Source organism: Ictidomys tridecemlineatus, chromosome 3 (assembly GCF_052094955.1).
Source record: "Ictidomys tridecemlineatus isolate mIctTri1 chromosome 3, mIctTri1.hap1, whole genome shotgun sequence".
NCBI lineage: Eukaryota > Metazoa > Chordata > Mammalia > Rodentia > Sciuridae > Ictidomys > Ictidomys tridecemlineatus.
The window spans coordinates 202,567,634-202,581,967 of record NC_135479.1 but is presented as its reverse complement, the minus strand read 5'-3'; the positions used below and the strand labels follow the sequence as shown (position 1 = coordinate 202,581,967).

At 36.8% G+C, this 14,334-nt stretch overlaps 1 protein-coding gene and 1 long non-coding RNA gene across 8 annotated transcripts in view; one reads left to right on the top strand and one right to left on the bottom strand.

Annotated features, from left to right (window-relative positions):
* LOC144376468 (uncharacterized) overlaps nt 1-14,334 on the bottom strand; it is a 145,851-nt gene that overhangs the window by 91,768 nt on the left and 39,749 nt on the right. The window lies entirely within an intron of this gene.
* Grik1 (glutamate ionotropic receptor kainate type subunit 1) overlaps nt 1-14,334 on the top strand; it is a 378,046-nt gene that overhangs the window by 341,045 nt on the left and 22,667 nt on the right. For all 7 annotated transcript variants that reach the window (XM_040286974.2, XM_040286973.2, XM_078044517.1 and 4 more), the window contains one exon: nt 4,091-4,308. In XM_040286974.2, the coding sequence (XP_040142908.1) occupies nt 4,091-4,308 (218 nt within the window). The remainder of the gene's footprint in view (nt 1-4,090; nt 4,309-14,334) is intronic.

Genomic DNA, 14,334 nt, shown 5'->3' with positions numbered 1-14,334 from the left:
GTTCTGAAGGCAAAGAAAACGGCAAAAATATGACCTTAATGGAACTCCCTTGCTATATATCTAAAATAAGACTTCTATCAGGCGATGAATACTCATTTTCCTGTGGGTAGCAAAGGATAAAGTACCTTAGAAATTGTATACAAATTTGCATAGATGGAGGTGTCAATCTTTTCCTTTTCAGCCATAACTCCACAAGTCAGAGGTTTGAAAGGAATGAAATTTAAATGGTTTGAAGATTAAGTTCACTTAGATTCCTCCAATTGCTCACCATACCTAGAACTTTCACCTAATTACCACTCTGACAAACCCTACTGAGATTCATCTTAGCCTCCCAGGAACTTGTCACAATCTCCCTCACTGGTAACCTTAGCAACAGTAAACTGTAGGGGTTGAAGAAATAAAAATCAAACTAGAGAAATGTAGTGCATCTTATCCATTTTCTATGATTTAGGATATTTTGGCTTTGTTGCAGGGGGAGGGGTGAGTTGTATTAACCTTTGGAAGAAATCCATCTCTTGTGGGTTTTCTTCAACTTTGATTCCATGCATCGGGTCTAGAAAATACTTCAAAGATTAAATACATCAATTTAAGAAAATCATAAGTCACAGATATTATTGTGTTTGAAATATCTGTTCATTTGACAATAAGCTACAAAATAAATTGGCAAAGGAAAATCCAACTGGGATATACCATTAAATTGTGTTTGTTATTTGAAATGTGAACCTAAGGTTTCTCATTAGGGAGTTGTTATCTTACCACCTGAAATGCTTATATTCTGTATCTCCAAATGAGACAGAGACAGAGCTTAAGAGCCAATGGTAATTATTCAGAAATACAAAATAACTGAAAAAAAAACAGGTAGATCCTCTCTTTATGCAATTATGCATAGTTTATGTGGGCACTGCTAAATAGGTACCGACACTACCTGATTTACTAGAAACCACTGGCATGAATTTAGAGCACAGCACAGAGCTATAAATCCTGCAACAAACCCCATTAGAAGCTATATCTTGCTTTACCAGTGCATTTAATTTTTTAGGGTATTTATCTTGTAAGCAATTACTTTCAAAGTGAAGGAGACCTCCTCCCCTCCCCTGAAGTTCACCTTCTTCAGCCATTAGAATAAAAAAAAAATGCACTTAGGTTTCACAGAGCATGCAGCAGGCTGTGCAGACATATGGCAGTGACCACGTTCTGTCCTGTGAGTGTGCCCACCTCCAGAACTTCACTTTCACATTCTACCTGTTTGGAGTTTACCATCATCCACAGCAAACTGTGGGATGCAGTGTCTGCTAGTTACCACTACCTTGGGTACATGACAGTCAGCCCCAACCAGACTCTGCTTGTCTTTCAGAAGTTTACCAACCTTTCTCAGGTGCAACAAACTGTTTCCATGCTCAAACTCGGGGTACTCGTGACTGTTAGTGTATCTGTCCTTGGCATGTGGCGTTGGACCAGGTAGCTCTGCTCTGTGGTGCTCTCTCTTGTTTGCAGAAGCTTTGTCACTGTACTCGATTGGAAACCATTTTGTTTAATTTCTTTCTGAATGTGATGATCAGACTTTCTCTTTTCTACAGAGCGTGAGCAAAGTCTGGATCAGGATTGGCTGTCATGTCTGCCGTAAATGGCACTAAAGAGACCTCAGCAAGTATTGTCTCTCATCCCGAATGTTTGCCAATGGTGTTTTGCTCTACTTTTATTGTTTTCATAACTTCATCCTGTAGAGTTCTGAATTCACATAAATCATCTCTTCTTCAGGGAAGCCATTTCTAAATATGCCAGTTAACATTGAGAGTCACAAAGTTCACAAAACGTGAATTTTTTTTAAAACACAAAAAATATCGAGGGATTGAGGTGATAACATCTGCGGATAGTTTAAAATGTAATTTCAGTAGGATTCTATAGTATGTACTTTTTTAATTTTTAAGAGAATTTCGTCCAAAAACACATATTTATTTTAAAGTGTGCAATATGAATATATATTTTACATGTCGACAGTTGGTTATTAATCTGCCCAGATTTACTGTCGTACAATATACAAACGTGCAAATGTGTTAAAAGCTAATCTTTTCATGAATGTAACCAAATAACATACAGATAAATTAACAGTAGAAAATCTGCACCTATAAACTAAGAAAAAATACATATATTAGCTGTGTTTTTTATTTCCTGTGGCTATTTTATGAAGTAAATGGTACTTTAATGATAACCAACTAAAGATCTAAAATAATATCACATTGCTACAAGGCTGCTAGATCAATTAAGTACAAAGATATGAAGTAACCTTGGGCTTTAAACACATACACCCACAGGCATATAAATCCCATTTAACCACAAGATTAAAACAACAACAACAAATTATTTCACTAAATCCTTGGAGGCAATTTAATGGAAACTATTATAAATTTATGTAATATTATGCACCCAAATTTAAACAAACAAGAGAAGGAAATGCAAACTGCAGTCCAACCACTTTTCTCATTAAGAGGGAGTAAAGCACAAAGATCCCTAATAGCATTAGGAGAATAGATCTGTTTATTCAAAGCCCAGAATCTCTGCCAACCTTCATCTGCTTATCGCCAGCCTTGAGCTGGCTTTGACTTCGTGAGCAATGTGTGTGTCTGTTTATAGATTAAACCTGAGCATAAAATCATTTATTTGTAGATTGGAAAACTCCAATTTCCCCTTCTATCTAAAGCCATTATTAACAACAAAATTTCAAGACACCAAATCGGTATAGATAGAGAAAGGATCCTTTAAACAAGATATTGGACCTACTCTACTTTGTCCTCTAGAGTTTCCCACTCAGAGGGTTTTTGACTATTGACACAAACTCTTGTGTTCTCAGATTCCCAGAGGAAATGCTAAGTATAGGACCAAGGGTCAATTCTAGGCAAATGGACTAGACAAAATGCATTCATGAATTTGAGTTCAAATTGGGCCCTTCTGATTCTGCTGCTGCGTTTGTAGACATCCACAATTCAATTAGGTCAAAATTGAACCAGACCATGTCTAAGATGTCTGCCTTTTATGTAAACTTAGCCGATATCCTTTCTTTCAGAAAAGAAAGTTTTCTTGGTAAACATAATAAGTTCTTCTATGCTATCTTTAAAATGTAATCATCTGAGCCAAGCTCTGTGGCACATGTCTGTAATCCCAGTGGCTCTGGAGGCTGAGACTAGAGAATCGCGAGTTCAAACCCAGCCTCAACAATAGCAAGGTGCTAAGCAACTCACAGAGACCCTGTCTCTAAATAAAATAAAAAATAGGGCTGGGGATGTGGCTCAGTGGTTGAGTGCCCCTGAGTTCAATCCCTGGCACCCCTCAAAAATAATTAATCATCTGAATGATACCCAAAATGTATATTCTTACTAAGAAGCGTCCTCTCTCCAGCTGAGAAACAGCCAGTTTTTAAATTGCCCTTAAGAAATAGCACTTTTTAAAGGACAGAATTAGATTTTTCAAAGAATACATTCTTTTTTACCAAACATATGACTCTACATTAGAAAAACATAATTGTGACTTTAAAAGTAACATAAAACTAGTAAATTAATTCATTCACCATCATGTGACTGCATCTTAATTCATTTTATTGAAAAATTTCATTGTAAATGACATGTGATAAATGACATAATATGTTAATTTTTGAAAGTTTTTTATATTCTTTAAACTTAAATAAACATGTTAGCATTTTAATTTTTTTCATAGTTATAAAAAGTCCTAGAACATTTTAATTCACACTATAGGATGTATTTTAGACAAGAATAAAGGGACAGACGTCTTAGGATTAATGTTTCAATTTTAAGCAGCTAAACTAAATTTTAGACAAGGACCATCTCAGGGTTACAGCCATTTTAATACCATCAGCTGTTGATAAATGATATTTTCAGCAAAAGTGATGACTACTGATTTTTTTAAAAAAAGATCATTTATATTTTGCTCCATTTCTTTAAAAAAAAGTATTTATTGTGTCTACATACATGATAGAGAGTCCTTGACTGGCTTATCACCCTAGAATAGAGTCCAACTGTTAGTCTTCCCTTTTCTTCTCTCTCTATTTAACACTTTTACTCTGATGATAACACCACAGGATCAGAGCTGATGCCCAAAGCTCTATCGACCAGAATAGTTGGAGGAATTTGGTGGTTTTTCACCCTAATCATCATTTCGTCCTACACTGCCAACCTGGCTGCCTTCTTGACAGTAGAGAGAATGGAATCCCCCATAGATTCAGCAGACGATCTGGCAAAGCAAACCAAGATAGAATATGGGGCGGTCAGAGATGGATCAACAATGACCTTCTTCAAGGTAAGAAGCTGACTGCGTTCTCATCCTGGAGAGAAGGAGGGAAAAATAAGAGTCCATTCAATTCAAAATGGGAAATTTCTTAATAAAATAAAATATATGCTGACTGCTAAAGGTGCAGGGACTCCACTACCAGGAGTCCCTGCACCTTTAGCAGTCAGCATAGAGTGATTTCTTTAGTCATCAACTTGGTACTCTCAGATCCACAGATCTGTCTTCAATGTCCTTCTGGTCTTCACACCATAAAAAAACAAAAGATGCTTTCTGAATACAATCTAGCCACCTGTGAAATAATCACTCATTTATTGAACCTACAAAAGAAAGACTCCTTAATCTGAAATTCTCAGAACCAGACTCCTTGAATATCATTGTTTTGTTCTTTTTGTTCTATACTTAATGAGATAGAAGCAGATGACAAAAATAGGTGTCGATGTTGGCATTTAGATGGAGAATTTAAAACCATAACAACAACAGCAAAAATGCCAAGGGACTATGGTATAATACTGCATCTACAATACAATGTCCCCAGCCATGCCTGATGTTTTCCAGTAGCCCGCTTATGAGGTACCAAAGCAGAGTTAAATTACAGGGGGTTTAGTTTTAAAGTCAAGTACATTTCCTCGTTCAGGTATTTTAAATTACTTACGCAGAATAACGAAATTGGTTTTTTGCACTTGCTTATGGAGTAAGCCTTACTAATTTTATTATCAAATCTCAGATACTATAATTCCCACAGGGAAAGTATGAATTTGAATAGATCTGCCAGGTTTATAAAGATCATGAAGTTTAGCCCTTCATTTTATGTGTGAAGAGAACAAGACCTTTGGAACTCAGTGATCCGCTTACAATCACATACATGGTTCCTATCAGAGAAGGGGTTGGGATCTTCTTTTAAGAAACACTGGCAGAGATGGATGTGCTTGTGAGAAAAAGGAAAACAACGATCAGAGCTAAAATAAACTCTTACAAGAGTAATAAATCAGAAGGCAGGTTTGTATTAAGAATAAACTAGCAGGCACAGTGGCACACACCTGCAATCCCAGAAGCTTGGGAGGCTAAGGCAGGAGAATTATGAGTTCAAAGCCAACTTCAGCAAAAGCAAAGTGCTAAGCAACTTAGAGAGACCCTGCCTCTAAATGAAATACAAAATAGGGCTCGGGATGTGGCTCAGTGGCTGAGCGTCCCCGAGTTCAATTCCCGTTGCCAAAAAAAATAATAATAATAATAAACTATACCTAAGGTTTTATCAAAAAGTAGAGTAATGTAAAAGGTAGGATTATTTTTATTTTTCCTGTATGTTAAGAAAAATATTTTAAACACTTTTTCATTTTAAAATGATGTCATTGACTTAATAAATGTATAAATCTTGGTGATTGTTTCATCCCTGAACACTAGTATCTTAAGGACAAATTATAATAAATATATGGCTTTCCAGGCTTCTGAAAGTATTTTCCTAGAATCAAAGGCATAAAGAGACACAAATTACCCCAAGCTAGTGATTAATTGTGGGTCTTGTCAGAAAGTAGGAAAGTCACTTTACAGGTACACAGTACAAATGGATGGTACCAAAGTAGAACATAGTATGTCTGAAAAAAATATCTGAAATGTTTTACCTCATCCATTAATATCAAAGAGTTTTAAAGTTCCAGGAAATGAACTTCTAACACAGAAGAGATTCTACGTCCTTCAATTTGACATTAGGAAGAGGCTGGTCTGCCCTTTGCAAAGCGATAGACCTGACTTTTCCACTGTGCAAAGATCTATGTCTTTACAAAGCATCCTTTGCGTTCATTTTGATTTTTTTTTTTTCTCATGTGCTTCTGTGAATGTGCAGGGTGCTGGATCCCCTTTTGCCTGGCAGGACCCTGAGTTGACAGCATGAAGGTGTGCTTTAATAATGCACTTCTAGAACACAGGCATGTGCTGCTCTCAACTGCTGCTCCCTGGGCTGATCCCTGTTCCTGAAAATGAGGAACAAAGGAAAGTGGTCTCTCAGGGCACCAGGCAAATGATGAGGCAATGAGCACAGTAGGGAAAAAGAAAGTGCTGAAATTGCAAACAGCATCAGTGGAAATAGCTGCAGGCACGGTGTGCTCACCTGAGTCTCACATGCTGTTTCTAAATGCTTTACATGGGTTCTCTCATTTTATTCCTTTAAAGGGTAACTGAGGTAAGTACTGATATTTGATAAGGAAAACGAGGCACAGAGAGACGGAGTAGCTTGCCCCGAAGTTACAAAGTTAGCAATGGAGAAGAGTCAAGGTTCGAACGTTAGAGAGTTCTAGAAAGCTCACTCCTCAGGATAGTGACCTGATCTGCTTTATTTGCTATTATATCACCAGAGCTTAAAACAGTACCTGGCACATAATATGTATATAAATGCTCACATAAGTTCTCTTAGAGAAAAAATAAAAAGTTCTATCAGAGAAGGAGAGAGAGAAGCAGAGAGAGATATATGGATACACAGAGACCCACACAGGAAGAGACACTGCTGCCGGGTTCCTCCTTTTACAAGTTAGCTTGTGGTCCTGCAACTCTATTTACCAAGAAGAAATTTATTTGCAAAAAGAGAACAAGGACTAAATCCGATTTGGTTTTCCCCTTGAGGGAGGCAAGCTGTCAGAAAGCTTCACAGGGTTACACACTCAGGGTTCTTAAGCTGGATTATTCCACAGGGGAAAGAAATGTTCCAGCCTTTTAGTTCCTAGGGTCGTTTCACCCTGAGAATTAAGTCACTGAGTGACAGCAGTTTCAGGCACAAGGACACAATCCTGACCTGGCTGCACTCTCCCATTTCAACCTTTGCTGGTCCATCCTGGCCTCCTCCCACCCTCCCTCTCTTAAGTAAAAACAATAACGTCTCTTGGGCTGTCGACTGAATTAGGAAAGCAAGTGCCTTGTCCAAGTTAGCATCTTCTGTTCAGTTGTTGGCGCAAAAGCCATTTGCTCGGATGGGTTCTATCTGGATTCAATCATGAAGAAATTTCTAATAAGAAACATTTTCTCATCACACACAGCGTAATGAGTGTTTTTGTTCCCAGAACAAAAACATCCCTCTGGCAGCGCCCCGATGTAGAAAACTGTCCCTTTGCTTTTGAGTTGATTTTTAAATCATCTTGCAACTAAAGAATAGGCTGCTGTATGGGGGGATATAATCACAAACTATATGACCAAACAAAAATACACTAATCCCTCACATTTTATCTCCAGGTCACAAACAGAGGATGTTTTCAGCGAAGTATCTCCTTGAAAGGAGTGGCCAGAAGTCTCTCACTAAAGTTTCAATTAAAATCCATTGACATTTTCCCCTAGACTATTATTTTTTTTATAAATAGCACAACACCATAGATTTTAGAATTCTGGTGTTCAATTTTTAACATGGAAACCCCCACCAAATCTAGTCTTTTATAAACAGCTCAAGTGAGGTTCTACTCTGTACCCTCTGAATCAGATAAGGCAGAGGAGATAGGTGGACAGTTTTTAAGTAAGTACTGGGTCAAGTTATGCATGTCTGAGAAGGGGGAGGCAGTCACAGCTTTCCTTCATTGAATCATTTGTACGTAGAACAATGAAATTGATCATCAAAGATTATATTTATTAAAAACAAGGACTGAACCATATATTAAACACCACAAAGTTTCCCAAAGTTTTAAATGGACCCCTCCTAAAATTCTAACCACATTGCACATTAAGAAAAGAACACAACCCTATGTTTTGTGGCCAAGGTCACTTGGCTAATGCTACTTATGAAGCACTACATTTTCCCAAGTTCACCAGTGCTCAGATCTTAAGTCTTAAGCACTGTGAATAACATAATAGCCTCTTTGATCAAAGGGTGTCAGTCACCATGAGGACAAGCAGCAAGACAAGACTAGAGAAGGCAGAACATTTCCTCAACCATCCAGAGACTGTTGGAGATGTTTCAGGAAACTGTGCTCAGGGCACTGGTATCAGGGGATCTTTTTTCCCCTTTATCAAGACTTCAGTTCGTTAATAGACCATGCTTATAAGTCAAAAATAGTCATGATTCAGAACTTCAATAGACTTTAAGAAAATTTTGAAACAAACTCTTGTATTACTACTGGCATAAAACTAACTAATGATATAATATTCAGTGGATTATTTGTTTGCTGGTGAGTTGTTTTGCCCTTTTGTTCAAAAAGTAAAGGTTTTTCCAGCCCTCCTGAATTCCTGGGACCAGCACAAGAATCTTAAGAGGTAGAGACAAAGAACAGTCCATCTGTGGTCGAGCTCTGTGAACCTTAGGTGGGTAAAGTTCCCCTAAGGTCTCCATGACCCATTTCTCATTTTGTACCCAAGAAAACTGAAATCAATGACCTCTGGCTACAACTTCCCTTTATAAATGCGGCACTGAGACGTTCCTGGTTTTCTCTCCCTCTCTCTCTCTCTCCCTTTCTCATAGAAAATAGGAATTATACAAAAATTCCATTTTCTCTCTGTTGTAATTCTATTCATACCCTTATGGAATAATGAAATTGTCCAAATTTTGGTTTCACAGTGACAATATAACAAGTCATATTTTCCCCATGTTAAAAGAATGATTATTATAACTTAAAAAAAAGTCTAATAACCTGAAACAAAAGATTTCTCAATGCCCTTTGTGAATAATCATCCAGGGAGGATGATGGTTCTGGCCTGTGGTTTGGAGATTAGGGTCTTCTCAGGACATACGACTAACATCCAGTGCTGGGATATAAGTGAATGTTTCCCATTGCAGAGTCTGGAGCCAGAGAGCCTGGGATCAAATCTCAGTCTACTGCTCAGTGGCTGTAGCAAGTTACTTCAATTCTGAACTATGGGTTTCCTAAATGTAAATTGAGACTATTATCATAGCTCATAAGATTATTTTAAAGACTAAAAAAATTAATAGAAGTGATATGCTTGCTGCTTGGCAAACTATAAGCAATTTTTAAATAATAATATCATCACCATCATCATTATCAAACCCTCATCTTTGCTATAAGTCCTAGTTTTTCCATTCCTCTGGATTTAAAAATACTCTAGTTTGACCTTCACCCAGCTTCTTTACTGTCAATAATCTCTGGAATGTGTGACTTCTGCTAATGGACAGAAAAATCCAGAGAGAGTTCCAGGGCCCAAGATTTCAAAGGTATCCAGAAGCCTGATCAACAGGGACCCTAATCCTTGGGAGCCTTTCCTAAGCCTTTCTGTGGCTTTTGCAGAAGAACACTTTCCAGATGGCAGGTAGGCAACAGATGGTGAGGCTGCCCTTAACATTGAGCTGAGGAGTAGAGTGAGGCAGTTCAATTTAATTCAGTGCAATTTATATGTTTTCCAAGATCTCCAACATGGCATGACTGCAATTGGCACTACATGGATGGGATGGGAGGGGAAAGGGATAAAATCTTCCAGGAGGCTTGAGGATCTGAATAGCAATGAGAAGCAAGATGCATGCAGACCTGTTCAATACTGTACAACCTGTGGCTAAGGATGGATTGTATGGACAGGAAGCAGGGTGGACACCTGAAGAATTCCTTGTGAGCCAAATTGGCTATGAATTACTCCTGTCAGAAATACTTCTGGGGGGAGTCTTGCCTTGTAACAAATCACTATCCTCCCAGACTCAAGCCAGAGGATTACATAGATTAGATCGTGATTCAGTCTAAAATGACTTGGATAAAATAGGTTTAAAGAAATCATAACAGACTTGTCATTTCTGGCTTTCATGGTCTAGGGACTTTGGACCAGCTGTGGGAATAAGGGACTCTCTAACCTTTCTAATCTCCTTCCAGTGAGTGGTTAGGTTCTGTCAGCAGCCCAAAAGACATTTCAAGGAAGTCCTGAGTTCTGCACCAGTGGGACTGAAGCAATGAGCTATTATGAGCAACAGATTTCAGACAGAAATAATCATTTAGGGAAGCAAAAGATGAAAGAAATTACTCCAACGTCTCTGCATAGGAAGGTACTCTTCATATAAATGCTATTAGCCCAGACTAGAAAAATCCAACTAATTTTATCATGAGTGTCAAAAACATTTGGTCTCCATTGATTTAAAATGTATTTGTTTGGGAGGAAATTTGAGGTCAATTTAAATTAACCTTTTCCAATGACTGGTATATTGTCAGTAATAAACCAATCTTTTTGTTTTTTTTTTTAAACTCTGGACAGGAGAAAAACATGAAAAATATTTTAGCAAAGATGCTTAAATCCCACTGAGAGAATTTTCTAAAGGGAACCCATAAATTTTTGAGATCTTGGAGAGTTTTCCAATGTCACAACTTTCTATGAATTCCAGATAAAAGCATAATTAGCTGCAATGATCACATATACACTTAAAAGACAGAGACCCCTCTAGATCATAAATGTTTTCTTCAAAGTAATTGTTATGCATTGAATCATATATATGTACATGAATATTTATTATTTAATGAAAACTATATTTAAGATTCTGTTAGATGAAATAGTGGTCTCTAAGGCAACTATTTACCTCCAATGTAAATGTTTCACAAGTTTGGTTTTCTATGCCTTTGGCTGATTTTTAAGTTTTTTCTTTTATCAGAACTTACCTAAAGTAAAAGTAAATTGGAGATTTTAAAATGTAATTGTGTTGATATTTCATTTGTTTGATGTGTAAATATATATATATATTATATATATATATAATATATATATATATATTTATCACATTCATTTTTACTAAGAAAACAAGAATCAAATAGCAATTGTTTATTCCCAGTGTATACATATGAGTATAGATTTATGGACACAGGTAAAAGTAAACATATGTAAAAACAGATGAAAGTATGAAATCTTTAGACACCCTGGTCTGAAGGAGAAATGCCTAGTTATCGATTTACTGCATAATGGGATTATACATCATCACTGTAGAAGGCCAGTAACCCGGCTGGAGAAACAGTGTGATAAGATACTCTTATCTTAGTAAAAATGAAAAAATAGAAAGAGATTTCTATAAAATGGAGGTTTTGTCCATCTTAAAAGTAAACCATACCCCAGAAAATGCACTTATTTTACATCATATTGCAGAAACCTTGCAACTGAAAACAGTGAAATTATATGGAAGTCAAAATATTGTTAAAGGAAGAGAAAATGTAACCACATTTTCTTCCAGATTCCAACTGTCACACATCCTGAAACATTGTCTAAATTTTGTCTTAAATAAATGTAAGCTGTTAAAAGTCATGTAAATAGTTCCCATACATTATGTGCTAAAAGTACAAGTGTTGCAATAGCTCTTGCTATAATAGAAAGATGCCGCAACTACTTACTCATAATTATCTCCTTGGAAAATTTGTTGGTTCTGTTGAAACATTCAACAAGCCATGAGTTGGATGCTCTGTGTATTAAAACAGGTAATTGATTCTCCATTGGTTAAAAACACAACTCGGGAACAAGACTGCTGAGATCAAAGTTTAGTTTTATCATTTCTTCAGGTATAATATTCTACTTCCAAATCTGTAAAACAGATATTATAATGGTCTCTCTCATATGATTGTTGTGAAGATTTAGTGACAATGTATACAAAATGCTCAAAATAGTGCTTGGTACCCAGTGAACACGGAGCTTTTATTACTGTCTTTAATTTTTAGATATATATATATATATATATATATATATATATTAAATCAATTTACAGGAAATGTTTAACTTGCATGCATTCCAGAAGTAAAAAGAGAGAAATAAATAATGGTCATCAACATTGATTCAGTAGCACTCTCTTTTAGAAGATTCTCCATGAAAGTGCTTATTCTTTGCAAACAATGTTTCAACAGCATTAGGATAGCCACATAATCAGGTTAAAACAGACAAAAATGAACTGATCTAAACCTCATGCCTTTAAAAAAAATCCTAAATGATTTCAGATTTAACAAATCAGGCATTTTCAGTTATAGCATCTTATTAAGAAGCTTGGAAGGCATTACAAATATTCTAATTAACTTTTGATGTATCTGTTGAAATGAAAGACAATCATGGCTTTCATTGTTTAAATATACTGTATAACTCCAACTACAGGGTGAAGAATATACTGGCTCAGGATGCATTTTCTTTCCAAATCATGATAAGAGAAAAAAAAAAAAGTAATTTAGAAATCTTGCAACTGTTGAATATTGGGGCAGCAGTGCATGATCTCTCTTCTTCTTGAGCTTAGATCATTTTGAGCTCTAGGGAGCACTTAAAGCAGAATGAACCACATACTAAGCAAGTGCCATAAGACCACAGCTAGCTAAGTCCTCTGTGAATTTAGAAAGTAATGAAGTCTTTTGCCACAGATAATTTGAGACTCACATCTGACAGGGACCCAATAACAACTATATAGGGTTTATGCATCCCTTTTACATGTCCTGCAATTCCTTGGATGCCTTATCAAACTGTCCACACTATTTATCCACTTATCATTTCTAAAAATAACCATTTGCTTTTGTCTGATCTTTTGTCCCCAAATTCCACAGACCAAAAATCCAGTTTTCTAACCATTTATGGCATTCATTTTTTAAATTTATTTTTTAGTTGTATTTGAACACAATATCTCTATTTTATTTATTTATGTGGTGCTGAGGATCGAACCCAGGGCTTCGCAGGTGCGAGGTGAGCACTCTACCCCTGAGCCACAACCCCAGCCTCGGCATTTATTTTAATATGATGGAAAATGTTTCATGGAACGTTTTATATGGAGGCTGATTCTTTTCTCTAACTTTTTTTTTAGTTGTAGTTGGACACAATACTTTTATTTTATTTATGTATGCTTATGTGATGCTGAGATCGAACCCAGGGCCTCGCACATGCTAGGCAAGCTCTCTACCGCTGAGCCTCAACCCCAGCCCCTGAGGCTGATTCTTATTTTGTATTAACATGAAACAACTAGTGAGGTGCCTTGAGACATAATATCAGTCCATGAATTAAAGATATATTTTCACCTGTAGATCAAATAAGATTATTCTCAAAAGAATTGTGGCAATGTAGACATCCACCTCCCCAGATCAGCATGAAAGAGTGGAAGAGCATTGAACTACATATTGGGGGTCCTGAGGTCCAGAATTTGCTCTGATATTAACTTGCCTTGTGACTTTTTGAAGTCTCCAAACCTTCTGTACCAAAATTCCTCACCTATAAAAGTAGCAGTTTGAATGAGCCAATCTCTATCTGAAGTCTGTAACAACTTTAAAATTTCATACTTCAAAGAAAATTATTTTCCCTTAAGGTAATTTCCTTATGAAAGAATCATTTTCCCAGCTGCACATCCACTGCCCTAAGACAGACTGACCTCCCTGCAGTTGTACAAGTAGTGCTTTATGATACGTTCAGCATTTTACAGTCTCTTCGAGGCTGGATTCACACAGCAAATGAAGCATTGACCCCCAACCTCCAAACATGACTTTGTTGTGGAAACATGAGCTCCAATTTGCAGGTGTCCCTAGGGTTGAGAAATAACTCTCAGGGGCCTAATTCTGACAAAATGAGTTCTATAAAATACCAATATCTATAAGATGCTGTTTATTGAATTGTTATTTGTCTTACAAGATCTTTTTCGAGGGGCTCTTTAAATGCCTAACAATACAAAAATAAATAAATAAATAAATAAGCCATCGGTCTTCCCCTAACTCATGAAGCCTACAGTTTAACCCAGATCTTATATAGAGTTAGGAATTGAGTGAGTTCCCAGAAATGCTTGAGCAAGAATAAGCACAGAATTGATTCCACAAGTGTTCCATTTACTGCCTGCAGCCCTAAATCATGTTTTAAGTTTCTTTGCACTCCTAGGATTGTACAGCCTATGCTTTTCAAGGAGTCTTCCTAATGCTTCAAGTGTGTATGTGTGTGTGTGTGTGTTTGTGTGTGTGTGTATTAGAGAGAGAGAGAGAGAGAGAGAGAGAGAGAGGAGAGAGAGAGGAGAGAGAGAGAGAGAGTGCATGCTCATGACGGGGTTAACTTGAAAATGTCAGTAACTCTCATGATGACTTTCATCTTTGAAATAAATGGAGGGCAGTACTGATGCAAATGAAGACAAATTCAGGGGGAAAACTTGGAACA